The sequence below is a fragment of the Drosophila montana genome, unplaced genomic scaffold, assembly GCF_035044405.1.
Source record: "Drosophila montana isolate Dmon_TW-CO22-7 unplaced genomic scaffold, ASM3504440v1 contig_2592_1, whole genome shotgun sequence".
Lineage (NCBI taxonomy): Eukaryota > Metazoa > Arthropoda > Insecta > Diptera > Drosophilidae > Drosophila > Drosophila montana.
This window is the reverse complement of record NW_026997456.1, coordinates 1,915-29,748: the sequence shown is the minus strand read 5'-3', so window position 1 is coordinate 29,748 and position 27,834 is coordinate 1,915. Positions and strand designations below refer to the sequence as shown.

The following is a 27,834-nucleotide window of genomic DNA, read 5'->3' as shown; positions in this document are numbered from 1 at the left end:
TTTCTGCGTATGCTTACCACTCGCTGTGCACAAAATACATCACTAAATAAAGACTAACCGGACGGCAAATAGTGACAGTCACGAAAAATGGTGGAGCTTGAAGTACTCAGTGCTAAAACAACTAAGTCATACGGCACAGTGAATGTGTCCTCCACCGCGGTCTCCATTAGCGAGCTGCGGACACTGATTCACAAGACATTGAAGCAGGCGCCGCATGCGGACCGCATATCGCTGTAAGTATACCAACACACACACACACACACATAGTTACGTATGTCCTAACTCTGAAATTATTTGTATCTAAGACGCTTGGAGCCGCGTGGCAGGAGCTTGAGGGACACAGATTCCGTGGCTTCGTTGAACCTGGGCAATGGGGACAAGGTCTACGTTAAGGATCTGGGACCGCAAATCGGCTGGAAGACCGTCTTCCTGGCCGAATATGCCGGTCCTTTAATTGTCTACCTAATCTTCTATTTCCGTCCGGAGCTCGTCTACGGCAAGGCCGCCGGCAATCCCATCTCCCTGACCACTCAGTAAGTATGGAAGGTTTCTCTGTGTGTGTGTGTGACTTTCGCCAGACTCACGCATATCGTTTAATACGCACACAGAGACAGCCACGCGACCCGCTGACCCAGCGAATGCTTATGCAAATTATTGCTGATCAGCGTTTGACTCGCTTTTACCTGCTGGCTGCATAATGAATAGACTTAACGCTTTCAACGATTTTTGTATACCCTATACATATGGCACGACCAAAGGGTATATTGCAGTCGTGCAAATAGCTAAATCGGTTTAAAATTTCACAGTTTCCTGCCAAGGACCTTAAAAAAAAAGCCAAATTTAGCCTTAAAAATAGCTGAATTTGCTGCAGTTCAAACATTTAGAGCTTTATTAAGCCAAATATCAAAATCGAAATACTATATCCAATCGTTGTCTACCTTGCTTTCTGCTTTCTTAATTGTTGAATATTTTGAATTTTTCCGCAGCATTGCCGCCGGTTGCTATACGGTTCACTATGTGAAGCGTTTGCTGGAGACGATCTTTGTGCATCGCTTCTCGCACAATACTATGCCGCTGCGCAATCTGTTCAAGAACTGCAGCTACTATTGGGGCTTTACGGCGTATGTGTCGTACCACGTCAATCATCCGCTCTACACTTCGCCGTGCATGTGCACTGTTTGGGCTGCGCTGGCCGCCTTTGCTGTGAGTTTACCTTACAAAACGTTTAAATGTTTCTTTCTTAAATAAATTTCGTACTTTTTAGCTCTGCGAGTTGGGCAACTTTTCGATACACATTGCTCTGCGCAATCTGCGTCCACCCGGCACCAAGGTGCGGAAGATTCCTGTGGCCGACAGCAATCCCCTGACGAAGCTTTTCAAGTGCGTGTTCTTCTTATTGTTGAAGTTTTTAAATCTTTAAATCTTTTAATTGATTTCCATTTGTAGCCTGGTATCGTGCCCCAATTACACTTATGAGATTGGCGCCTGGGTCTGCTATTCGGTCATGACCTCCTGCTTGCCCGCCTATTTGTTTGCCTTTGCTGGTGCATTCCAGATGACTGTGTGGGCTCTTGCCAAGCATCGTAACTACAAGAAGGAATTCAAGGACTACCCAAGGGCACGTCGTGCCATTTTCCCATTTGTCCTGTAAATGGATTCATGAACAAACTGCAGTTGCAGCTACAGCGAATACGCTGTACTTATTCCAATTCATAAATTAGAATTAATTAGCTTCGCTAAATATATGTAAATGGGTAGAAGATTGTTGAACTATGCATTTACGCTCAACAAAAACAAATCATTTTTAGGCAAACATGCTTTGACTTTGACTTGTCTAGATATCTCATAGACTTTGACCCCATCAATTACGGCATTAGTTTTACACGCTGTGCACAAAGTGAGAAAGCTGATATTGGTTTTGTGCAATGAAAATTTTGCTATCCGTCCGTATTAACGCAACTCCCCAGTCGAACAGCCAGTCACGCAATTTGACGTAAGACTTTTGATGACATCCTGTGAGGATTAAGACAAAAATAATAGCGGCCACGCATAACGCTGGCCTTTTTAGGAGCATTTACACTGTGAACAGAGAATAACGTAGTCAGTTGCACCCGATTTCAAAGTTTTTGTATATGCAATGTTTCCAAATGTTTTTATTTATTCAATGTTTTCGAATGCCCGCCAATAATAGTTGCCATATGTTGCTACAAAAAGTTGCCATATGTTACTAAAAACAAGTTGGCAGCTCCGAGTTTTGCCTCAACACGTGAAGTTGGCTGCGGCTGTGTATATTGTGTGCCGGCAAAAAAAGCAATGAATTTATTTGAGGAGCTGGATACATTGGATCCCAGCTCCAAGCTGGTGCCTCCGCGCATAGAGACACCAACACCACACAAAGTCGCTGTCCTGATACTGCTAAAACAGTATGTGAAGGTAAGTGCATACGACCACAGCTCCAAGCTAGTATAAGTAGCAACAAAAAAAATAAATTAAAACTCGTAGGAAAAAAAGAGCTCCATGGACACGGGGATAACGATGCGTCCGCAACGGCGTCGCATGTTTTGCATGCTAATGTTCAAGCTGGTCCAGGAAGCAGACATGACGTACAATGAGCTGCACAATATGCTGACCACGCGTCCCTACAAACTCGATAATCTGATGCTGGAATCGTTCGAGAAAGCCATGTCCGAGTTCTGTGGCACGGCCAGCCTTGAGGCGTTGTTCGATTTTGCGGAAATGCAGAACATAGACACGCTGCTCAACGAGGACTACGGCGTCAGCCAATTCAGCATGGTGGGCGTCTATGTGCGACGCATTGCCGTCGTCCTGGAGCGCTTCACCTTCGCCGAAATGATGTGCATGTACCGAAACACTTGCGCGTACTATGAACGCGGCATTCGCGCCCTCGCAGCTGGGCCACGCAAGCTGATCGCCGGCGGAGTGCTGCACCGAGCGGACACGCCGCCGCCGGCGGCAGTAGATGCCGTAAAGCCGGAGCAGAGCGAGAGCATGGAGAGCAATTCGCTCAGCAAGTGGGCGCCCAAGCAGGCGAAATTCTTTATTAACAAACAGTCGGAGCTGCTGGACAACGACGAGAGCAGCGCCCTGTCGCCCAAGGAGCTGCAGCGCAAGGTGCAGGAAATCATACAGGATCTGCCACTAAATACGACCGCCTATTTCCTCGGCTACATGAATCAGTTGCGCGTCCGCGACTATTACAATGCGTTAGCGGCGCTGCATCGGGCTCTGGATCGATCCCCGGTGCGTCTGATGAGCCAGGAGAAGGGCTATCAGTACTTTTGCATTAATTTGGCCGTGCTGCACGCCGCCTTTGGGCATCGCGACGAGGCCTTGGCCGCGCTCAGGGAAAGCATTATGCTCGCCCAGGAGCATGGCGACAAGCGCAGCCTCAATCTGGCCAACACCTGGCACTGCCTGCTCCGCGACGAACTCCCGCTCTCGTATGTGCAGCGCAGCGTGGCCGACATCAGCGATGCGGACGGAAATATGCTGCAGAACTATACGCTGGCCCTGCACTTTGCCGTCAAGCTGGGCACCGTCGCCGGCTATCAGCCGTTGCGTCTGTTCGATCTGCTGCAGCACAGCGACCAGCTGACCAATCGCAACAATCTGTCCAATCATGCCTCCGAAGCGCTGGCGCTGCGCAGCGCCGTCTGGTGCGCCTATGGCCGGCACGAGCTGTCCGCTTTGTATGCCCAGCTGTTGTTGTCGGTGCGGCAGCGCTTCAATAGCGGCGGATCGGCGGGATTGGGCAGCGCTCTGGCCAGCTATGCCATGTGGCTGCATCTGCAGGGCGAGCTGCGTCTCGCCCGGGTCCTGCTGCATCGGGCGCGCGAGCAACTGCCGCGCATGCCCAGCGCGGAGTCCTGGATGATCAGCCAGTGTCATGTGATCATACAGTCGGGAATTTATCGCTGTCGCTGGCACGACGCTTTCAAGGCCTGCGATCAGCTGCATCTGCTCGATGCGGCGGCTGCAATGCAGCAGCGTGCCGCCATCTATGTGGCCAAACGTGAGTTCTATAATGCACGCCGGCTGCTGGACAAGTTGGCCGCCAAGTCGGAGCTACCCTTTCTGCTGAGGATGCGCGTCCAGGTGCTGCTCGCCTATTGCAGCCTGGCCGAAGGCAATTTCTCCAGCGAGGCGGTGACGCTGCTGCTACGCGTCGCCGAGGATATGTCGGACTCACAGATGGACTACGAGCTGGCCATGGTGGACATGCTGCTGGCGCAGGTCCTGCTGATGCTGTTCATGCCGCAGAAGGCCTACCAGGCCATCAAACGCAGCATGGACGACATTCACATCAATGGCGGCCTATACGAACGGGCCAAGACCGACTTCGTCTTTGTGCGCTGCCTGCTCTCCATCAAAGATGCGGATGCGCGCAAGCCGCAACTCCTCAAATCCCTCGACATACTCGAACGTGCGGCGCAATCCTTTAAGCAGCTGTCGGCCCACGCCAAGGTGCTCGATGTCTACGTCTTTCTGGCGCAGCGCTTCAACGAATATGGAGAGCGCGGCCTGCGCAACAAATATGCCGGCGAATTCCGGCGCTATTTCATGGAGCATCCCATTCCGCGCGAGTACCTGGGCGGGCCGTAGACAAATCTCCAGCTGTTAACTCTTAATAAACGTATTTTTTATTAATTTCTTTAAACAGTAATTGTTAGAATTTGATGTGTTTAGGAGGCCAACTACAAAATACTCTGCCAACTGCTCCGAGATGTGTCCAAAGATTATGCTGCATCGCGATGGTAAATGCTTGAGGCGTGGCTGTGGCTCTTTTGTTGTTCTTGTTGGAATATCTATTGCTGTGTGGCATGTTTGTGTGTGTGTGTGTGTGTAATTCACTGGCAGGGACTTGGACTTGCACTTGGACTGATTCGACGTCCCGCTGGCAAATCCGAACTAACGTATGCGCATATGTATATTTCAAATGTAAATTAACGAATCAATGGTAAACTGGGCGATGGTCCAGTTGCGGCCATGGCACTGCCAGGACCAAGCAGCACTTGCTTCTGCTGTGACTTGTGCAGCTCCTCCATTTGGGCGCGCTCCGTCTCAAAGATGACGGGCGCAAACAGTATGACGGAGCTGGTAAAGAATATCCACGATGCATTGCACGAGAACTGATACAGACTGCGGAAACTCTTCACCGCGGTGCTCGTTACGGCGCTGGCCACATTCCGCACCGATTCCGGGAACATTTCCGAGAGTCCCAACATCCGTTCGCCGAACGATTCATCCGGTTCCTAAACAACAATAAAAACATCGAAATTTGAGGTTAAAATGAAGGCTATGTATATGCTGCGGCGGCTCGGCGATGTTTACAAACATAACATCGCACGCACTTACATCATCGTAATTTTCAGCATCCGCCTGCGGATCATCGTTTGGCTGAAAGAAAAAATAGAGAAATGCATTGTAATAATCAATAAGTACATGTGCAAATTTGTATGGACTAGTTCTCCAATTACGTGAGCAAGATAAGCTCAGCGGCGCTGTCTTCTTCTTACAATTGCGACTGTGCGGCGCTCTGGCGTCTCGTCTTTGCTGCCACCTAACGAAGACATCCCGCTATCCTTTTCAATGAACTCAATGTCAGGATCAGAGTCCATCAAATCCTCGACTTTCACGGTATCGGTATCGGTATCCACTTTTGCGGCTTTATTTTAAACACTCGCTAAATATTCTCTGGGTAAGTGCAACCCTTTTTAATACAACACAATAACGTTAAATAACAGTTATCAGTTTGCACTGTCGTTTTCCTTGTAAAAAATTGATTTCGTATGCGCTCCGCGAGGGTAAATTCACGTGCGAACTGGTTCATATATCGCGAACTGGTTAAACTGGTTATCGGTGCATTTTGTTGCAACAAGACTTATCGATAAATAGTTTGGTCTTTTTTGAAAACCAACTTTTGCCTGAACACAGAAAATTCGCAGAAATCGTTTTTTTTATATTTACCTTGTCGTCTAGATCGCTCATGATTTCAAAGCAATTACACTGTCACAACTATTATGATTATTTTTTTTTTGTTTTTATAAAATATACACGATATGCACAGAGTAAAATTTAGAAACGTCGACAATTGAGCGACAATATTTATCTTACTGAATGTTTCTTTAGTACTTGTGAATGTTATACTGAAGTGTCGGAGTAGAGAGCCGAAATAAAAATGCAAAGCCTTCTGTAGACATTTCAAAAGTCATATAAACAAAACATATTCGGTTGAGCGTTGGTATATTGTTATATATTTTATTCATTTTATTACATCTTTACATTTAAAAATGACGAAATCGTCAAAATCCTTAAACGAAAATACCTAAAATTGTAATGCATATACTTGATAATGTCTTCATCTTGTTTGTTTGTATGCCACCCATTAAGTTATATTAAATAGTTTTTTAATGGTATTTCGTGTAACAAAAACAACATATGTATATAGTAAGTATTCAGTATAGTTATAGTTATTGGAGTTTAATATTTTAAGCACAATTAGATGTCATCAAAATCTACGTAAGCTAAGTACATTGGGTATTTATTGAAACCAACTGTATTTGAATACATATTCATATACATTAGGTATTTAGTGAAAAATTTGGTATTTATTGAAACATGGAGAATTTATTGAAACAAACTGTATTTGAATATATATTCATATATATTGGGTATTTAGTGAAAAATTGGGTATTTATTGAAACATAGGGAAGTTATTGAAACAAACTGTATTCGAATATATATTCATATATATTGGGTATTTAGTTAAAAATTGGGTATTTATTGAATAGATATTCATATACATTGGGTATTTAGTGAAAAATTTGGTATTTATTGAAACATGGGGAATTTATTGAAACAAACTGTATATGAATACATATTCATATACATTGGGTATTTATTGAAAAATTGGGTATTTATTGAAACATAGGGAAGTTATTGAAACAAACTGTATTCGAATATATATTCATATATATTGGGTATTTAGTGAAAAATTGGGTATTTATTGAATAGATATTCATATACATTAGGTATTTATTGAAAAATTGGGTATTTATTGAAATATAGGGAATTTATTGAAACAAACTGTATTTGAATACATATTCATATACATTGGGTATTTAGTGAAAAATTGGGTATTTATGGAAACATAGGGAAGTTATTGAAACAAACTGTATTCGAATATATATTCATATATATTTGGTATTTAGTGAAAAATTGGGTATTTATTGAATAGATATTCATATACATTGGGTATTTATTGAAACAAACTGAATTTGAATATATATTCACGTATTTAGATCCGATTTGGAGAATAGTTTAATTATATCTCTCATCCGATAGCTGTAAATACCATACAAAAATGTTTTTGTGTTGCCTTCCTTGAATGTTATATTTCACTTTTGACTATTTGTACCACTTTTTTCTTTTGATCTTTTTGTTATTTTTGAAAACACCTGCTTGTATATTGATCTAAATATATATATTATTTCTAATTGTTTTACTGACATTATCAAAGAGCACTTCATTATATATATTTCTTTTTGAGCTAACTCTGCAAACATAATTTGAAACCCATGGCAAAATCAATATATATATATAATTTCGTTTTTTGATCAATTTCAAGTATTTGTATATTATGTACCGGGACGGCTTGAATTTTGCAATATTCTTATCTAACAAAAATAAACTCAAATACACAATATTTGAAGGAAGCAAACATATGGAAGCTATTTGAGATGAATACGAATAGGAATACACTGTAAAATAATTGTTGTTTTTGATTTTGTCAAAAAAAAAAACGATTTTTTTTTTTATTAAATATATATTTGGAAAATTCCATAACAGATTTTCTTTTTTTTTGGAGATTTTCCATTTATTTGCAATTGAATTGCATTTTGATAATTGTTTGCTTTATAATTAAGAGCTTTAATAGTTTTTTATTAATGTTTTGCAGGTTTTGCATAAATTGAAATAGCTAAACAATTACGTATCTAGACATTTAATATAATATAATGTTCATTGGGTTTTTTTTTAATAACATCCAAATTGAAATTGATAAAGTTTTTGTTTTTTTTTTTTTAAATATTTCTTATTTAAATTGTAAATTTTTTCATTGATTTCTTTGTGTACACAAAAAGCATTTCAACTTATTTAAGACACAAACAGATGAACTCTTTATTTAAATATATATGTATATATATGCAATAGTTAAATTTTATTCATGCTCTGTTTTGTCGATGCAGCACCCTAAACACAATATCACTCACGCTCTCAGACTTATCCGAATTTGCATATATATGTATGTATGTATGTATGTGTGTGTGTGTGTGTTAATGTTATTAATAAATTAAATTTGTATTCTGCATCAAAAGCATACAAAGTGTCTTACTATTAACTAAGGTCGTACAAAAAATGAATATTAAAAATTGGCGTTTTTACAAATGATTTAGAAACTAGGGTGTGGCCGTGTGTGTGTGTGTGCGTGTGTGTGTGTGTCCAAGTGAATATTCAAAGGGAAAATCCCTGGGAACTTGATGAGGATCAAATCAAAGTTCGATTTTTATGTGTGTGTGTGCGTGTGTGTGTGTGTGTGTGTGGGCGTGTCCAAGTCCTGGGAACTTGATGAGGATCAAATCAAAGTTCGATTTTTATGTGTGTGTGTGTGTGTTTGTGTGTGTGGGCGTGTCCAAGTGAATATTCAAAGGGAAAATCCCTGGGAACTTGATGAGGATCAAATCAAAGTTCGATTTTTATGTGTGTGTGTGTGTGTGTGTGTGTGCTGGTGCTTCTTACAATTTCCCTCAGGTTCTTAGTATAAATAATTAGATTTATGTTTTTTTTGTAAAACATTTATGAATTCTGTCTGAGTATGTTAGCAATCGCTTCAAAATTGGGTTTAATTAGTTGAACTCTTGCCATCCATCTGTAATTGCGGTCGTGTTGTTCGCTTACAGCAAAAGTCTCGTAAACTCTGCAATGAAAGTAAAAAAGTTGTTGAGTAAAGCATAAAGATTTTTTGGCAGAAATTAAAGTCAGTTTACTTAGAGAAATTCCCTACCTACACCCATCGGCAAGTGTAAAGGGAATTGATGGAGAGGAAATGGTCTACGCCTCCAATAAAATTGATGAAAGGCAATTCCCAATGGGACATTCTGAGAACCCAATTTAACGTGTTGCGCTGCGAATTTCCCACTCAACGCCCGGAACAATGTGCAATGTCAGCAAAAGAAAACAAACAACTTAAACGGAAAAAAGGGATCGAATTGGAGGTACCCTTTATTTCAAAGTATAAGAAAAGAACTTGGGATAATAAAATCGAGCAAACCCTTTTTTAACAAATAAAGGGTATAAAGGAAACAACAAATGCTGCTTCTACTGGCCGCACATGCCGATGTAAGCTAAATAAGGTAAAATAAATAAATTGCAGCTGCCAGCAAATAAGTTGTTATACGGAGGAGAGAAACAAGCCCAAAGTATCAACTAGTAATGCGACCTAATGATGAACCCAAGTCCAAGTACATACAAACACACAAACACACACACATACACACACATGCAGCTTAATATGTGTAGATATAGCCGAGGCATACTTGAGCCTGAATGGGACATTTGTGTTTGTGTTTCGTAAATCAATTTAATGCTACGCAGGGGACACATAGAACGTGTCCTTAGCCAACTGTTTGTTTCGCCTCATTCTGCCAGCATGGCAATAGTTCAATGATACACGAAAATACCCTCGAAAAGTGAAATAATTGCGTAGTAGTACATATTGTATCGGGTTTAGTATTAGAATATAAATAACATTAAGTTAAAAAAGTACCTCTGTTAAATATTAATAACTTTTGGCGATAGTTACATATAATCGATAGTAATTGAAGAATTAGTGCTAAGTACTTTTTGTATCGATATATGGTATCGATACAAAGCAAAGGAGATCGTGGGCGAGTTTGTTAAATAAAAGTTGTCGAGTTGTGTGCGTCGATCGATTCTGTCTAAAATTGCAAAATTAAAACGATCCTGGAACCGGCTTCAACTCAAGCTTAAATCTTATTGTGTTTTGTCTAGGATAGACAGAATTTCATGGGAATTGATATTAAAAAAACCGTGCAGCTAAACAAATAATGTGTCGATAAAAAAGTGCCAGGTGGGCCTTGAGTGTGGGGAAGGGGGGAGGGGGGAGGGGGGAAGAGGGGCGACTTGTATTGCCTCTGGGTTTATTCAACTTTAACTTCCAGTTGTTGTGTTCGCCTTTCTATTTGTCTAGCTGATTTATGAGTGAGGCTCTCGCAAATATTGGCACAAGGCTATATGCCCAAGTGTGTGTAAGTGTGTGTGAGTGTGTGTGTGCGCATTTTATGCTGCGGCTTGATTAACGCACAGACAATAACGGTAAAAGTGAAAGTGAAAGTAAACGCATTTTGCGGTTTCATTTTTTATGAGTCCTTCGCACCAAAAAAAAACAACAACTCTAAGCTTGCCTGCGTCAGTTGTGTCCTTTGTGGGTGCAGCACGTGTGTGTGTGTGTGTGTGTGTTACTTACCCTCGTAATTAATGCGCCCATCTTGATCCAAGTCGGCAATTGCGAGCAGCTGCTCCAACTGCGCCTCGTTCAACGGCTCCCCAATCATTTCCATAGCGGTTTGCAGCTCATCTCGCGTTATAAACCCGTTGCCATCGCGATCGAATACCCTGCGGATAAGTTTGATTAATTCCAGATAAGGAGGATTGGCTGCTTTGGGTAGCTTACCTAAATGCGGCTATCAAGTCCTCGGTGATGTCGTCGGCCTCGTCCACCGGCTTGCTGGCACTGCTGGAATTCTCGTCGTGCTGTTGATCATCCCGCAGCGCCTGGATTCTGCCCACCCACTGCAGAAACTCGGTCTCGTTGATTAAACCGTTGCCTGTAATTGAAATGCGCAGATTGAGTCAGACTTAGCGGTAAAAGCTTCGCTAAATACAACACAGGCAGAGACAGATAGAGAGAGAGAGAGAGAGAGAGAGAGAGAGGGAGAGGGTGCTAGAGGGAGCGGGAGGGAATTTAATTCTCTTGCTGTTGCTTGCTAGTTGAATTGAAATGCGCAGATTGACTCAGACTTAGCGGTAAAAGCCAAATACAAGTGCAACAACAAATGTTTCAACACAGACAGAGCGTAAGACAGAGAGAGAGCGGGCGGGTGTTAGAGGGAGAGGGAGGGAATGTAATTGAAAGCATTCTTTTGCTCTTGCTTGCTAGTTGAACAATTTTTGCACGCTTCAAGCGCCAGCGTCGAGGACAACATCGAGCAAAATGGCCATTGTTATTTTCCATTGCACACACACACACACACACATACACATACGCACGCACACAGTTGCATAGCTCGAGCGTTGCCTGCTTTTGTGCGCCGCAGGTAGCTGCCAAGCATTGCGATTTTTTTCGGTTGTCTGGCAACCCTGTTAATACCATATCTTCCGTTCTTTCGCTGAGACTTTAATTAAGCGCAGAGATAAGCGCAAAGTAAAAACCGTTAGCGCTTTGCTGTTTGCCGACTTCCGGCAACAAGAACTTCCGCAGCCTTGACCTTAAGCGCATGCCAAATAATTTTTTGGTTGGCAGTAACCGACAGGCAGATACGCTGTACTCTAGGTAAGTGCTATAAATTCCGATTAAAGATAAGATAAAATATACTTCAGTATTAAAAATGTACATAATCAAAACTTTGATAATAACAACCTCACATCCCTTGCTTTTAATTGTTTTTCTTTTTTTTTTAATTTCGTATGATCAACATTTAAATAGAAAGAAGATTGAAATTTGAAAACTTTTAAAAGTTAACAGTCACAACATCTAGTGTTGTAAAGCAATTATAGTATAAGAAAGGAAGAAGAGAAGACGAGGTGTCGCCGAAACTTGAAAATAAGAACATAAAGATTACAAAATCATTTATAAATTTGTCCGTAACAAATGTTTTGCATAGCAAAGGCATCCAAAAAAGGAAGGGTATCGCCTGTTAATGAACATTTTTCTCTTTTAACTTCAAATATGAATTGCGTATTCACGTTTTGACAACAAGATTGAGAAGAAATTGGTATAATAGTATTTAAAAAAGAAATCTAGTTTCTACATAATAAAATTAAAATATAACAATTGTTGGCTAGGTATTAACAACTTTCTCAACAAACCTTGCCTTTTGTTAGATTCCATTTTTATTTTTCATTCAAGTCTACCCAAAACTTGAAATCAGGTAATTTACATAAATTGTAAAGTTGCCAAGTTTTTATTTTCGTTTCTTTTTTTTTTGTTGTTGGGAAATCAAACGCAAAAGCACACTCAATGCCAAGGCTCCGGCCCCAGCCAGGATATAAGGACAGACATTCTGGCGACATTGGAGCTGTAAAAATGTTTGGTAATTGCGACCATAATACAGCGAAAAACAAGGTTATCCTTTGCTAATCTCTTCGAGCCAGGAACCTTGAGAGTGTATTACCAAAAGTTAACGATGTTTTTGGCCTGATTTATGGATGAGACAAACTTATTTTGGATTATTCGCATATAAAGAATGCACTAACAATCTCCTATTGTTAAATAGAGTATTATGTGACGTCTACATTTCCTCGCAGGACACTCGGAATCATCATCATCATCATCATCGCCCATCATCATCATCCGGCGGACTGCTTTGGGCATTAAGCCATTTTCATTTGTCTGACTGAGCCCGAGCCGTGGATTTTCCGGAATGTTGTCATTTCATTTTTAAATACAATACGAAATGTTTGCCAAGACATGGCCAAGGACACTGAAAATTGCGCCGCTTGCGTCGCTTGTCATTATCGTGGACCGAGGACATTTGACCAATGCCAGCCCGAGTGGGACGTGCAATCATTGTGTTTATTTTCTGCCCAAAATTGTTGCCTGCTTGGATTTTCCAGTCTCAGCAAATGTATTTAATGGGCAGAGGGACGCAGCTCCGTCAGCACGACGAGCTGAGTTGATTTATTCATGTCTTAAAGTAGCCCCCATAATTTAGTTGAATGTGGCCATGAGGAGGTGGATACAGGATATCTAATAGTCGAGCACTTTGAGCTGAATTCGCAGTGATTTGAAAGTTGAGCTAGGAATGATTTTGGACATTTGTCAAGGATCTTAACTCTGCTCTAACTTTAACTGCAGGCTTCAGATTTAGTTGGATTTGGCCATGATGCGCTAAATACAGGATATCTAATAGTCGAGCATTTTGAGCTGCATACGCTGTGATTTGGGAGTGGAGCTTTGAATGTTTTCAACATTTCTCTTGCAGCTTAACTCTCCTCTAACTTTAATCGCCGGCTCAGTTGCAATGGAGGCATGTGTGGACTTGCCTTTAATAGAGGCTGCCCACAAAGGATCTTTGTCCTGCGCTGCACTTCGCTCTGATAATGACATCAGGCGAGTAATTAAATTTGCAAAGTGAAGTGGCATTGTAATCACTTTAGCTGCTTATCAAATTACAAATTGCAGCTGACAAAAACGAAACAGGAAACAGATCGATGAATGCCAAGCACGTTGCAAATTAAGTGCTTATAAGCACAGCTAGCTGCAAAACTAAAAAGGCAAACAATATTCTATTGTTGGGCATAACAAATGGCTGCTGCGGCTGTCAAACCAACTGCAGCAGTCAGCAGCAGCAGCAGCAGTCAGCAGTAGCAGTGGGAAATGGCAAATGGCAACAGCTTCATGCCAAAATGCAATCAATTATTGGCAAATGCACCTGCTGCTGCTGACCTGACCTCAACAGCGACGTGCAGCGGAAACGGAAGTCTGCCGACAAACTGTTCTCTCTGTGTGTGTGCAGGTGTGTGTGAGAGTGTGTGAGTGTGTGTGAGTGTGTGTGAGTGTGTAGGTGCAAAAGCTTGATTGCTGCCCGTTCGCTGCAGCTGTCTTCGCCTCTCCCACTCTCTTCCCCTCTCTCCTGCTCTCTCTCCCCTCTTCCCCCCCCATCTCACCCACCCCCCCCCCCCCCCTCTCTACTCCACACGTGTGTTTGCGCAATTTCAGTGCATTTTGCCTGGGAAAACATGCAATAAACATTGAGCACTGTCTTCGTCCTTATAAACATATGCGCTGAGGATTACGAGTTTATAGCCCAATAAAGCAGGTACGTTGTGCATGTGTGTGTGTGTGTATATATGTACATAAATTAGATCGCAAGGCAGCACACAACACATTAATTTCATATAAAAAATAGGTGCTTTTTCTGAGCTGCATTCGGGATTTCGAAATTCTATTTGAATTTCTTTAATTTAATTCAGTTTAATTCCTGTAAATTTACTCAACCAAGGCACTTTTAAATCTCTGCGCTTTGAACCTTCCATTCGTTGATTATAGCCTGAACCCATTCGAATTGGGTTTAAAAGGAGAGAAGGGCTTTATAAAGCATTAATATTCTTGATCAGGACGAAGAGTTGACTTGATCTAGCCGTTTTCGTCTGTAAAGGTGCGTCGATCTCGGCAACTTTAACAGTTAGAATAGTTTTAGCATAATATCGATAAATATCGATTTTAGACAAGGTTTTCCTCCTTTCCTCTTTCCACACGAAAGAATTGATCTAGCCTTGTTCTTACTTTTGCCCATCTGCCTAAACGCGTCAATCTTCGATACTTTAAGAGCTAGATTAAGTTTACCTTAATATCGATAAATATCCATTTTGGGACAACGTTTGTTATCATAACTCTTTCCCTCATTTAACACGAAATACCCTAATTGAAGCCCTGAACTTTTCATAAGAATCAGACCGAATTCAAATATTTTCTATTGGGTGGGCAAAGGGAATAACAAGAAATAATAATAATAATAATAATAATAATGTGTATGGCATAGGGGGAAGCTAGAACATTTGTAACGACAGCTTAGCGCTGGGGAAGTGGACCAGGTTGTGGCTAGAAAGAGTTCAAAGGTTGAAAATGTTTCGCAGCAGTTGCGCATATATTTAAGGAATAAACAAAATTGAAGAGTATGGATAAGCTAAGCTACTTTCACACACACTTACACACACTCTCAGACACACATACACACACACCCACACACACACACATACACACACTCACACGCACAGTGACCACATTAAGCTAAATGCTGCCTGTTTGGCTTTTGGCACTTAACAAGTCGCCAACACGCAACCGCAATTTAATGGCCTGGCCAACAGATTGAACAGCTTCGCGTGTGTGTGTTAGTGTGTGTGTGTGTGTGTGTGTGTGCAGGTCAGCAAGCAAAAGCCAATATGCACAGCAGAAAGCATTTAAATATGTTTAATGCATTTAAAGTAGACTTTTAGTCTAGAGAGACTCGCGACGGGCAACTTTTCCGCCATTTTTAGCGTTAATTAATTGTCTTTGGGATGAAAATAAAAAAGCCCATTTCGTTGCCTGTCGAAAAGTACACATAATGTGAGTGCAAGTGGCCCAGTTTTATGCGACAATTGACCCCGAGGTCTTCAGGTCCAACAGCTCCGTTCCCAATAAAGACGCACATAAATAACCTAGTAAATATTAATGGGGAGGGGGGGGGGGGGGAGTTGGTAGAACTGGGGCCACTTCTATAGGGTTTTTCCACTAACATCTAAATCAGGGCCAATAATGAAACCCAACGAATGTAAATGAAGCCATAAAGTGTGCGCTTTACGTGGCATTCAACGCTTTTGTGGCAAGTTTGATGGAAAATAGAAAAAAACAGCAAGTAAAAACCTGGAAACACAAGTAAGAGTTCGCTGGAAGGGGAGTGCCTGGCTTCGAGATATCCTGTACCCAGCGTCGAGCTTAAGCTACGAAAATAAAAAAACTTCCTTCTTCTCCAATATTTGTTGAGGAAATTTTTATATTTATAAAAATTCCTGGGCTTAAAGTGGCTTAAACATGTTTGTTCATACAAAATACCATCAAAAATGAGCTTCTAACATTTTGAAGGGAATGTAATATATATTCTGGATATGTGTATGCCCTATGAGAGGAAATATGGCAAGTTTCTCTCTCGTATCTAGCTCATATAAGCTCTAAATATCAAGAAATAACTGAATGACGATATCGATTTTTATCGATTTTATAGAAACGCGACGAGTTACTCATGATTTGAAGCAAACTTGATCTGTGTAGGCAATAGGAGGAGCTACATTTATAGCCTAATTCCACTGTCAACATTTCTTACATTTTTTTTATCAGAATGATCAGCTGTTTATTTAAAGAAGGGGTACTTTTGCGATTCACATGTTACCGACAGCTGTGACACTTGCCAATGGAATCGCAGAATGTGAAATGTTGTGAATGTAACATGTTTTGAGCATAGTGGAATCGGGCTATAAATCAAATTAAACTGAAAACTCTTCATTTAAAGAAGCGGTACTTTTATCGTTCACATGTTACCGAGAACTGTGATACTTGCTAATGGAATCGCAGAATGTGAAATATTGTGAATGTAACATATTTTGATCATAGTGGAATCGGGTTATAAATCAAATCAAGCGAGCAGCTCTTTATTTAAAGTAGCAGTACTTTTGTCGTTCACATGTTAATGACAATGGAATCGCAGAATGTGAAATGTTGTGAATGTTACATATTTTGAGCATAGTGGAATCGGGTTATTATACGTTTCAAGTCTGTAGTTTTTATAATCTTTTAGATCGTTGCTAGATCGACTTGGATAAGTACTTAATGAGGTCAAAGAAGTCTTTTTCTGCTTGTTGCATACATCTGCACAAAACTAATATACCCTTTTAACCATTTTAAGTAAGACAAAACTATATTTAACTTTTCTACCTCGTTAAAGCAACTACAAAGTCTTCGGTTGCGTTTTATAAAGGTGGATAACAAATATTAATATCAAGTAAATATAATCCTTCCATGCAATAAGCATTAATTAAGCTTTGTTATCCAAGTTGACTTGTGGCTGGCTTCTAATTGCAACAGGAACAGGCAACTTTATTTTTGATTTATTTTATTTGATTTGTTGCCTTTTTTTCATGTTTCTACGAACTCGAATCACGTGTCATTGTCTGAGGTTTTTTGTTGTCCAACATTAAAAGTGCTTTCATAGAAATGTGTTTCTGCATGTGCAAAGCGAACCCTGCGGCGTCTCTGTCAGTGGCAGGCATCAAAACAAGTCTCGAGTGCTGTCAGCAACAGTTGCCTCTTCGCGTTGCACATGCCCGCCTGTCTATGTGTGTGTGTGTGTGTGTGTGTGTGAGTGCTGTTAGGTGCAATATCAAATGCGAACTGTGCGTGACTGTGATTTCAATTTGCGGCTTTTGTCCGAGCCAAAGCAGCTCCCCAATCCATTTGTGATAAGCTTTTTATGCATTTGGTGAACTATGTTGACGTTAATTAATAAATTTTGTGGAAATAATTAATTTTCGCTTGTGCAATAATCAGAAATTATAACTATAAATAGGCATTAAATTCGATATGAAATTGCAAATTGCATTTTCCGCTTGGCTGACATCATTTAATTTGTCTAACAGCATAAAAGCAATAATAAAAAAACAAAAATATCACACAAATTAAATCAACAATGTGCGGTCACAAGGCAAATGCCAGTGGAAAATGGACAGGACAACAGCAGGAGCCTTCCAGTCTGTTGGACCTGACCATTGCCATGGCTTAAAGCTAATAAAATGAGGCATTTTTATTTTATTTTTTTTTTATAACGCAGATTGCATTAGCTAACGAGTAAATGAAAAATGAAAAAACTTTGCAAATTGGCTTAGTGCGGATTCGCATTGGCCGCGCATACGGCTTTAAAGTCCGCAATCGATTTAAAGTCCCAATAGAGCCCGGTATCAAAAGCTCTGATTGAGCGGGTTGTGCAACTGACGGAAAAAAAGAGACAAATGTTAAAGAACTCATTTTTAAGTCTCGCATTCGAATCATATCTGCAATGCAAACGAAGAAAATGGAGGGTCTACACGGCGTATACGCAATGTTATTATGGCCAATGCTACAATTGATTAAATCATTTATTTAATAATTAAATATAGAAAATTTAAAAAATAATTAAATGATTAAAAAAAGGGAATATTATGGGACTACAAATAAATTCTTATAGCTCCAATTCGAATCGTAGACAAAAAATAAAAGCCTACTCGGCGTATACGCAATATTTGATTTGATATTATTTTAGCTCTACAAGAGACAAAGGCAATTCATTAAATTTGTCTAGCCAAGTGATGAGAGAATTTAAAAAAGCGAATATTATAGAACTACAAATAAATTCTTATAGCTCCAATTCGAATTACGCACAAAAAATAGAAGCCTACTCGGCGTATACGCAATATTTGATGTGATATTAGATTGTCTTTAGAAAAGACAATTGATTATATTTAGATAATATGTTTAAAGCGAAGTGATAAAAGAATTTAAAAGAGGGTATATTATAGACCTGCAAATAAATTTTTGTAGCTTTAATACGAATCATAGACAAAAAATTAAAGCCTACTCGGCGTATACGCAATATTTGATTTGATATTAGATTGTCTTTAGCAGAGACAAAGACAATTGATAAAATGTTTGAAGCGAAGGGATGAGAGAGAATTTAAAAAGGGAATATTATATGGGACTACGATAAATTCTTGTAGCTTTAATTCGAATTACGCACAAAAAATAGAAGCCTACTCGGCGTATACGCAATATTTGATTTGTTATTAGATTATCTTCAGAAAAGGCAAAGCATGCCCACCTGTTCAACTGTTCAAATATACCTCTCCCCACACTCACACACACTCACACACACACACACACACACAAACACTCACACACTCACACAATCTCTCTTAAAGGGGGGGCTGTTGACAGCAAACTGTTGCTTGGCTTTGCGGCCACATTTGTGTTAGCTAAAATGTCGCTCTTGTGGCACCGAGTGCAGGTGCAAGTGGCACTTACCTGAATGGCTCGCCTCACGTATGAGATCATGAATAATTTCATCGCGCACATTTATGCCCAGATTCTTGAGCATGAACTGCAACTCATTTGCGGTAACGCGTCCATCCCGGTTTCTATCCAACAGATCGAATGCTGTGCGTAGGTCTGCAAAGAAATAAAAAAAGAAATTGAAGTTAATAAACAAAACTTGATACGGCCAAGGCTTTTCTTACTGCTAGGAAAATAAATAAATTTTGATTGCTTAGTGTAATTTATACATTCCAGCTTAGACAACAAAGAGTTCTTTGCCCATTTGGAGCAGATTCGCATAGAAAATATAGAAATAAAGCCCAAAAATATGCATAAAAATAAACAAGGTGGCACGCCGAACATCAAATACCCTTTAAACGACAGACTGTTTCTATAGGAGCCATATAAAATAGAAGTTCGATTTAATTTAGTTTTGCAGATGTCTTTATTGCTGACAGATATATTTAAATATCTAAAAAAAAAGTATAATTTTCTCTAGGAAATATCTATTTTTATATATAATAATATTTAATATAGTAAAAAGTTTTTTATAAAATGTTGCACATATGCAAAGAGTATTAAAAATATAAAATGCCTAGTTAAAATATATTTATAAATGCAAAATTTTTTATACAAAAACTGAATTTTTGGCCGATTATTCCTAGGGCAGCTATATGATATAGTAATCCGATCCAACCGGCTTTAGATTGGCTTGTTTAGAAAAAGATAGACGGATATATTTTAAAGAGTCAGAAATGTCACACATTTCGTGACATATTTACCATACCCTCAGAAAGGGCATCAAGCAAAAATAAAACCCCAAAAAAAAACAGTCATAAAATCCAAGGACGCTTCAGCAGAAACTGCGTGATTTTCAATGTAAATTTCCACAGCGTAAAAGCGGCAAAATCGAGAGCGAGGAAAATCTTTAGAAATTGTTATGACTGTTATATGAAAATAAATATATACATGTGTGTGATTATATATATATATATGTGTGTGTGTGTGGCATCAATGCGATTAGGTTTCTGCGGCTGGCTGCTTTAAACTTGAGCGGAAATTGCTTACGATTCAGCTTGGACTTTGCTCTTATCCCGCTTATCCTTAAGCCATGTGTGTGTGTGTGTGTGTGTGTGTGCCTGGCACAACAATTAAGGCTGTGTGTGTCCTTGGGACGATAACCTTACATTCGAAGACAAGACCTTAGTCTAAGTTCTGGCGTTGCGACCTTTAAAATGCCTTCAATGCCAAATCGATCAAACTTGCCTTTGACTTGATTTTCTACCACGTTTTGGCCATAAGTTTATAGTTTTCCAATTGCAGAAAAGTTTTGCAGTTAAATTATACAAAATCTTTTATGCACATTAAATGATGTGAGCCTTTGTGTGTGTGTGTGTGTGTGTGTGTGTGGAGTATTTCCGTTTGCAGCTCTGTTAAAACCCAACACACACACACACACACACACGCTAACTAACACTCGGAAATGGCTTGTGTAGGTGTTTGTATGGCTTGTAATTGCGTACGTGTTAACACCTGGCATATTGACACATTGACACCAATATTTCGCCTCTATTGGACCTCAGGATGACATAATAACATATTGCGGTCGCCTTTGACATACATTTCAGTTTTCCTTTGAGTTGTAGGGAAAATTCATGGAAAAGCGCACAAGCAAAATTTTTCTTGACTGATTGACTGACTGACAGATTGGCAATTAACGCGAAGCTCAAACCGCAAATGCTAAGAAACTGCAGTCAACATGTGTCATGTAAGTGCACGCTGGTACGCATGCAGGATTTAAAAAATTCCAATCGCAAATTTTACATAAACTCATTTTTAAATGTAGATAAATCTTGGAAATAGTTAGTAGACGTAAAGTATAATTAAAAGCGTAATATTCCGTCTTGGCAAGCCCGGGTAATACCCGCAACATATTTGCATTTCTTCGCATGTTGCATGTCTGTATGCACACATGTATGCATGCATGTATGCATGCATGTATGCATGCATGTATGCATGCATGTATGCACGCATGTATGCACGCATGTATGCACACATGTATGCATGCACGTATGTACGCATGTATGCATGCATGCATGTGTGTATGTATGTACGTATGTATTTCTTTATCCATGTTTGTCTTTAAATTTAAATGTATATATTAGTGTATATGTGTATTTATACATGTTTGCATGCGTGTAAGTTATCTTACACAAAACTCAGTCCATGTTTATATACTGAAAATTAAATTAAACCGTATTGTTTGAACATCGCTCTACTATGCGATTCTCAAGAATTAAAGTAGGGTTTGCAGCTTTTTATGCTTTTTTTCTTAGTATTTTGTAAACAAGTTCTGTTGGCAGTCTGCTAAAGTTAATTTGTGGTGTATTTACATTTGCTTGTATGTACATATGTTTGTTTATTCGTATATGTATGTATTTAAATGTGTATGTTTTTTTTGGATGTATATGTGTATGCATGTATGTTATTTTATACCAAGCTCAGACAAGTTAAACTACAAGTTTAACAAGTAGACTGTATTGTTTAACATTGCTCTACTATGCGATTCTCAAGAATTCTAGTAAGGCTTGTAGATTTTTATGATTCTAAGTATTTTACTATAATAACAATTTCTGTTTGCAATTTGCTAAAAGTTTATTTGTGTATATTTACATATGTGTGTGTATGTATGAAAGCGATTTTTCGTATAGATCTTTGGATATAAATTTGAACACGAACTTTTGGCCTATGTCTATATAGGATACAAGTATTTTGTACATATAGGTATATAAGTTTTATATATGCGTTTGTGTGTGCGTGGGCGTGTGTGTGTTAGTGTATGCATGCATGTATGTATGCATTTATGTACATATGTGTGCATGCTGTTTTGTTTTCTGATACCAAACGAAGACCACGCTTATTTGTCGGTGTGCTCCAAATTTAAATAAAACGAATTTCTAGCAAGTGCTCTTCTCCTCGATTCTCAAGAATTCAAGTAGGCTCTGCAGTTTTTCATGCTTAGCTAGTAGTGTAGTGTTTTTTTTTTTGGTTTGGTGTGATTTGTTGTTGTATGTATGCATGTATGTATGAATGTATGTATGTATGTATGTATGTATGTATGTATGTATGTATGTATGTATTTATGTATGTATGTATGTATGTATGTATGTATGTATGTATGTATGTATGTATGTATGTATGTATGCTTGTATGTATGTATGTATGTATGTATGTATGTATGTATGTATGTATGTATGTATGTATGTATGTATGTATGTATGTATGTATGTATGTATGTATATATGTATGTATGTATGTATATATGTATGTATGTGTGTATGTATGTATGTATGAATGTATGTATGTATGTATGTGTGCATGTATGTATGTATGTATGCATGTATATATGTATGTATGTATGCATGTATGTATGTATGTATGTATGTATGTTTGTCTGTATGTATGTATGTATGTATGTAGGTATGAATGTATGTATATATGCATGTATGTATGTATGTATGTATGCATGCATGTATGTTATCTTATATTAAGCCCAAACAAGTTTTACATTCCGCTGCTTCGCAAATTAAAGTAAAACGTATTTTTATACATTGCTCTACTATGCGATTCTCAAGAAATCAAATTAAGGCTTCAAGAATTAGTTAATTAACAAGTTGTGTTGCAATCTTATACGCCTTATCATACACTAGCTATAATTTAATCTGTGCAATTCCCACTCTCTCTTTCTTTCTTATTTTATTAGAGAGTTTTCTATTCAATCAACTTTAATACGTTCTCTTCCTATTTTTTCTTTCAGTGATGTGTTTTTATAAGTCTCTGCCTCTCTCCTATTACTAGATGGGAAGAAAATCATCGAGCGAGTGTACGTGCATCGTTTAATGGGTAAGTTATCCGCGTGATGGACACGAAATAAATTGGGAAGCAGCGTAAATGTTTGCTAATTAGAGGCAACGCCAACTTTTGAGCCATCAACTGTCAACCCGGTAAAGGGGCATACGGAACACCCCCGTACCTGATATTCTGCTCTAGTTATTTGTCGTCCTTTTGGCCAACTGCCCGGCCTCGGCGCGTGGCTGGTAGTTGCGACTCGAGTGCCAAGTGTTTTGTTGGCCTGACAACAAGCCAACGTTAATCAACCATGCAAAGTGTTGACGTTTGTAATTATGAAAAGTTTTTAATTGCAAAATTAAATCAGGACAAAGACAAAGTAAAGTTCCCGCCGCTTCCGACTTCCGGTGACCAAACACGATGCGTGCAGCCGGGCAGAAAATATGCAATCTGTAAATGTCGCACGGACTAATTGCAACGACCACTTGACAGCTTTACCAGGCGGGTAAAGGCCCCAGCAACCCTCTTGCATACAATGGGCCATGAAATTTGACTCAATTTCCTTTCATTTAAAGAGTACAAGTAAAAGTTTTTCCCATACAACATTTGTTGTTTGCTTTTGTTAGCTCCCCGAGTAGCCTTTGTTGTCTGTGGCTGTTTGATAATTGCATGACGGCATTCAGGCATTGCTCTGGGCTCGTATTGGGCTAGTCTGCAGATTGCCAATGTAATTGAGTTGGTAAACTTGTAAATAGTTTCATGTGCACACACAGACGTAAACAAGGCTGATAAGTTGGCATCTCCTAAAGTTTTTCCCACACATTCCCAAATACAAAGGGAAATGAAAAGAAAACAGCCTAAAGAATCCAAATTTCCTTGAACTTTAGTTGAATTTCAAGTTTTATGAAAATTTCTGTACAACACTTATCACACACCAATAAAGCGAAATTGTCATGTGTTTTCCAACACATCTCTTAAAGTTTTTCCCACACATTCCCAAACACAAAGGCAAATGTGAAAAGTCCAAATCCAGTTGAACTTTAGCTGAATTTCAAGTTGTTGCCATTGAGATTTTCTATACAACACTTGTCATACACCAATAAAGCGTAATTGTCATGTGTTTTCCAACACATCTCCTAAAGTTTTTCCCACACATTCCCAAATACAAAGGGAAATGAAAAGAAAAACAGCCTAAATAATCCAAATTTCTTTGAACTTTAGTTGAATTTCAAGTTTCATGAAAATTTCTATACAACACTTATCACACACCAATAAAGCGTAATTGTCATGTGTTTTCCAACACATCTCCTAATGTTTTTCCCACACATTCCCAAATACAAAGGCAGATGTGAAAAGTCCAAATCCAGTTGAACTTTAGCTGAATTTCAAGTTGTTGCCATTGAGATTTTCTATACAACACTTGTCATACACCAATAAAGCGTAATTGTCATGTATTTTCCAACACTCGAAATCTGTCAAGTTCAAGAGTGCACAGCTTGACAACAATTGGAATTGAAACGGAAGCGGATGCGAGCTTGTCACATCTGTCACATCTTCAGCTCATGCGTGTCTCTTGTCAAATAAAAATGGAGACATGAGTTTTACTCTCGAAGGACTTTATAAGTTTATTATAGAAATTTTATAAACAGCCAATAAACAGCCTCACGTGATTTTTTTTTCTATACAAATTGCGTTTGAGCGAATGCAAATTAAATAATAAAAATAATAATGAAAACATTCGTTAGATGACTGAAATTAACAAACGCAATTGAAATAAATGTAAACGTGATAATAACTTTGCCACATCGATAAGAAATGTGTTTTGGTAATTCCAATAAAGCCGCCTGTGGTCGGCAATAAATAAACAAAATGCGCGTGTTGATTAGATTGGAAAATGCCTTTAAATTTATTTTTATTGTTGGTTGGCTTGGCTTGATTCATCTACTCTTTCATTCTGCTGCCTTTAACCTATTTAATTAGTATAATTTGACAGTATTGTTATTTCTCTGCTCAATTTGATTTATAATTAAATTATTTCAGCTGAAACCTGAACTACAGCTGCGGAGCAATGTTTACAAAAAACTGCCGAGTCAATTATCAGTTTGTTAAAAAAGTATTCATATTAACGGAAATGTTATTTCATGTGTTATTTCCATTGTTAAACAAGCCAAATTATTTTGCTTTTTGTTTTTACTCATACTTTATCGTTTTTGCAGTCACATATAATCGATAAGATATACTCGTTCAGGTGCTACTACATAGTTATTCATATTTATTTATCATTTAGCTTACAATCAATGTATGTGCACATAGATTGAATATTTCCCAATTTTGATATAATTCTTATTCATATTTCATACTTTTTTTGACTTAACATAATTTTGAATTAATTTATTTTATTTAGAAATAAAAAATCAAAAAATTGTACTTGTTAAGGTGCAACTACAAATTTATTATTTAGCTTACAATCAATGTATGTGCACATAGATTGAATATTTCCGATTTTTGATATAATTCTTATTCATATTTTGAATGAATTTATTTTATTTAGAAATTAGAAAATCTAAAACTTGTGCTACGTATTTATTTACTTTAGCTTACAATCAATGTATGTGCACAAAGATTGAATATTTCCCAATTTTGATATAATTCTTATTCATATTTTGAATGAATTTATTTTATTTAGTAATTAGAAAATCAAAAACTTGTGCTACGTATTTATTTACTTTAGCTTACAATCAATGTATGTGTATATAGATTCAATATTTCCGAATTTTGATATAATTTTTAGTCATATTTTATACATAATTTTGAATGAATTTTGAATTTAATTCATACACACTAAGAAATAGGAAAATCAATTATCGTCCATACTTAGCTCACCTCGCACTTGACTTGCGATTGCTTTGTGATCCATTTGTTCAGATTTTAGAATTTCTTTCAGATTATTTCAGATATAATATTTATAGCTCGCACTCTTTTCCGTTACGTATACAATTCTTTTTTTTAGCTACAGAATAATTCTGCGATCGACTTTGCACAACGAGGCGTATGAGTAATGTTCGCCTTATTTACGCGTTCTGTTTTTTTGCGAAAAAAAGAATAACAGAGAGAAAATATTATGATTATTGTTGTTTCGGCCAGAGCGCAAGCAAGTCATACTAGCCCATATTTTGATTAAATCAATTATGTATGGATTTCTGTTGAGCTTTCACGGCTTTTCATGGCTTCAATCGTTTGCGTGCCACCTCACGCAAACTGATTGCAAATAATTACACGCGAGTCAAATCTAATTGAGGTCAAAGTGCCAGCCATTGGTGGGGGAGGGCGACGGGTGAACTGGGTCGGGTCACTGTCTGATTCAGCCTCAACTTTCTGTCTATCTGTGTGTGTGTGTGTGTGTGTGTGGATGTGTGGGTGCCTGAGGCCATGTATTGTGAGTGCAAAGAATACAATTGCCTGCCTGTGCTTTTGCTAATCAACTCATCATATTGATAAAGTTTCCACTTGAGTCTATTCATTTATAGGCCCTTATTTGTTTAAATGCCTTAATTATGTTATTTCATTAATTATTGTATTTACTTAAATTGATACCAAAGTTTTTCTAACTATTCGCTGCGAATCACTTGAAAAGTGCCCTTTGTCCGCGTCTGTTATTGACATATATATTGTGCATGCAAGACATGTAAGACTTTGCATGTTACATGTTGTCCTCATCTCGTTATAAAACCCGGATAGTAACTGAACCCATGGATGTTATATGTTCCCACAACTCATAATTTTCGCTTCGTGAGACAAGAGTGAATGGAAATTTTAAACCCAACTGACAGTGGGGGGAGGGGAAGGGGGGGGGTGGACTCAAAGCGGGTGACATAACTGGCTCAGCTGCCGGATGCCCTGGGTGCAGGCTGCATGCAGTCCGACATGCGAGCTGTCGCGTTTTACAAGGACACAAAATATTCAAAACGGCGCGCCAATACAAATCCAAAATTCAAATTAACTGACAGTCAACGCCAGTTAACATGCACATGTGCTAATATGCAATTTTTGGGAATTTTGATAATACCGAAAAGAACAGATAACTGGCTTTGCTCTGGCGCGGAACACACTTTTGCAGGGGACACGCAATTTCACGGCACGCCAACTGTGAATCAGATTGGTGTCACTGATACCGTTAAACCGATTGAAAGATAGCGCACGGATAGTTAGTTGTTGTTAGCTGAGGGCACGTACTGCGACTCCGCCCGGACTCACTAGCATGTGCTGTTCACAAGCGCGTCGCCACTTCGCAACTGAACTAAACCCGAACCGAAGCGAAGCAGGGCGAAGCGAATGCCAACCGAATCGCGGCGCTATTGGCAGCAGCAGCTTCGGGTCGTCAAGCAACGGTACTTCGTGTCATTTTCATTCATTCATTGCCGAGGCAACAACACCAAATGCAGCTCATCATCGGCTTGTTTTGTTTTTGTTTTTATAACGTTCTTCTTTAAAATATTAATCTCTCGCTCTCGCTCTCTTTCTCTTTATTTTTTTGTTATGTTCCCCTCTCTGGCCCTGCGGATTTGTTTATCTGTCATTTGTATTTGTAACAGCGCGTTCACGTGATAAATACTTATTGTTTTATTTTTTTGTGCATTGGCTGTGAAGGACTTGAATCTTAATAAGTTTTTTTTTTACTGCCTGTATAAATTTTTATGAACTTTTTAAATGCCATTTGTCTTAATAGTTTAATGAAAAAAAATACTTAACCCACACATAAAAAAAGGAATAGTGATAACTACAGACCAAATTCTAATATATTTTAAGTGGAGTATGACCTGCTTCATGGTAATTATATCAACATATTTAATTTTATTTCTTATCGACGCACAGCACACCCTGTATTTGGCTAAGACTCATAGGCAACCGCAAGCCAGGAGACGCCTTCCAATGACCTTGTCGGCCGCAACCGCGAAACATAACAACAAAAAACCCTCGGCACTGGAGCAAAGAGTACACTATGCAAGCGAAATTATTTATCTCGCTCTATCACGCTCTATCTTATGCGCGATTCAGGGGAAAGCCAGAAC

At 38.8% G+C, this 27,834-nt stretch overlaps 4 protein-coding genes across 6 annotated transcripts; 2 read left to right on the top strand and 2 right to left on the bottom strand.

Moving 5' to 3' along the window:
- Positions 1 to 13: 13 nt before the first annotated feature.
- On the top strand, positions 14 to 1,813 carry Sc2. Its single transcript, XM_064683348.1, has 5 exons — positions 14 to 233; positions 306 to 533; positions 987 to 1,203; positions 1,265 to 1,380; positions 1,447 to 1,813. The coding sequence occupies exons 1-5, from the start codon at positions 88 to 90 to the stop codon at positions 1,649 to 1,651; spliced, it is 912 nt and encodes a 303-aa protein (XP_064539418.1). The 5' UTR covers positions 14 to 87; the 3' UTR covers positions 1,652 to 1,813.
- Positions 1,814 to 2,276: 463 nt separating this feature from the next.
- On the top strand, positions 2,277 to 4,678 carry ida (anaphase promoting complex subunit 5 ida). Its single transcript, XM_064683339.1, has 2 exons — positions 2,277 to 2,433; positions 2,503 to 4,678. Exons 1-2 carry the CDS (start codon positions 2,314 to 2,316, stop codon positions 4,621 to 4,623), a joined length of 2,241 nt encoding a protein of 746 aa, XP_064539409.1. The 5' UTR covers positions 2,277 to 2,313; the 3' UTR covers positions 4,624 to 4,678.
- On the bottom strand, positions 4,639 to 6,154 carry mge (translocase of outer mitochondrial membrane 22 homolog mge). 2 transcript variants are annotated; one of them, XM_064683343.1, is made up of 3 exons: positions 5,989 to 6,154; positions 5,377 to 5,418; positions 4,639 to 5,273 (listed from the first exon to the last, which is right to left on the bottom strand). In XM_064683343.1, the coding sequence occupies exons 1-3, from the start codon at positions 6,007 to 6,009 to the stop codon at positions 4,965 to 4,967; spliced, it is 372 nt and encodes a 123-aa protein (XP_064539413.1). In that variant the 5' UTR covers positions 6,010 to 6,154; the 3' UTR covers positions 4,639 to 4,964. The 2 variants fall into 2 exon arrangements, with proteins under 2 accessions (XP_064539413.1, XP_064539412.1); XM_064683342.1 differs by lacking the exon at positions 5,989 to 6,154 and adding an exon at positions 5,538 to 5,831.
- On the bottom strand, positions 5,998 to 27,046 carry Eip63F-1 (Ecdysone-induced protein 63F 1). Of its 2 annotated transcripts, none has more exons than XM_064683340.1 (6): positions 26,832 to 27,046; positions 25,640 to 25,845; positions 18,908 to 19,051; positions 10,772 to 10,925; positions 10,565 to 10,713; positions 5,998 to 8,995 (listed from the first exon to the last, which is right to left on the bottom strand). In XM_064683340.1, exons 2-6 carry the CDS (start codon positions 25,680 to 25,682, stop codon positions 8,973 to 8,975), a joined length of 513 nt encoding a protein of 170 aa, XP_064539410.1. In that variant the 5' UTR covers positions 25,683 to 25,845; positions 26,832 to 27,046; the 3' UTR covers positions 5,998 to 8,972. The 2 variants fall into 2 exon arrangements, with proteins under 2 accessions (XP_064539410.1, XP_064539411.1); XM_064683341.1 differs by having other exon boundaries at positions 25,649 to 25,845.
- Between the last annotated feature and the right edge of the window lie 788 nt (positions 27,047 to 27,834).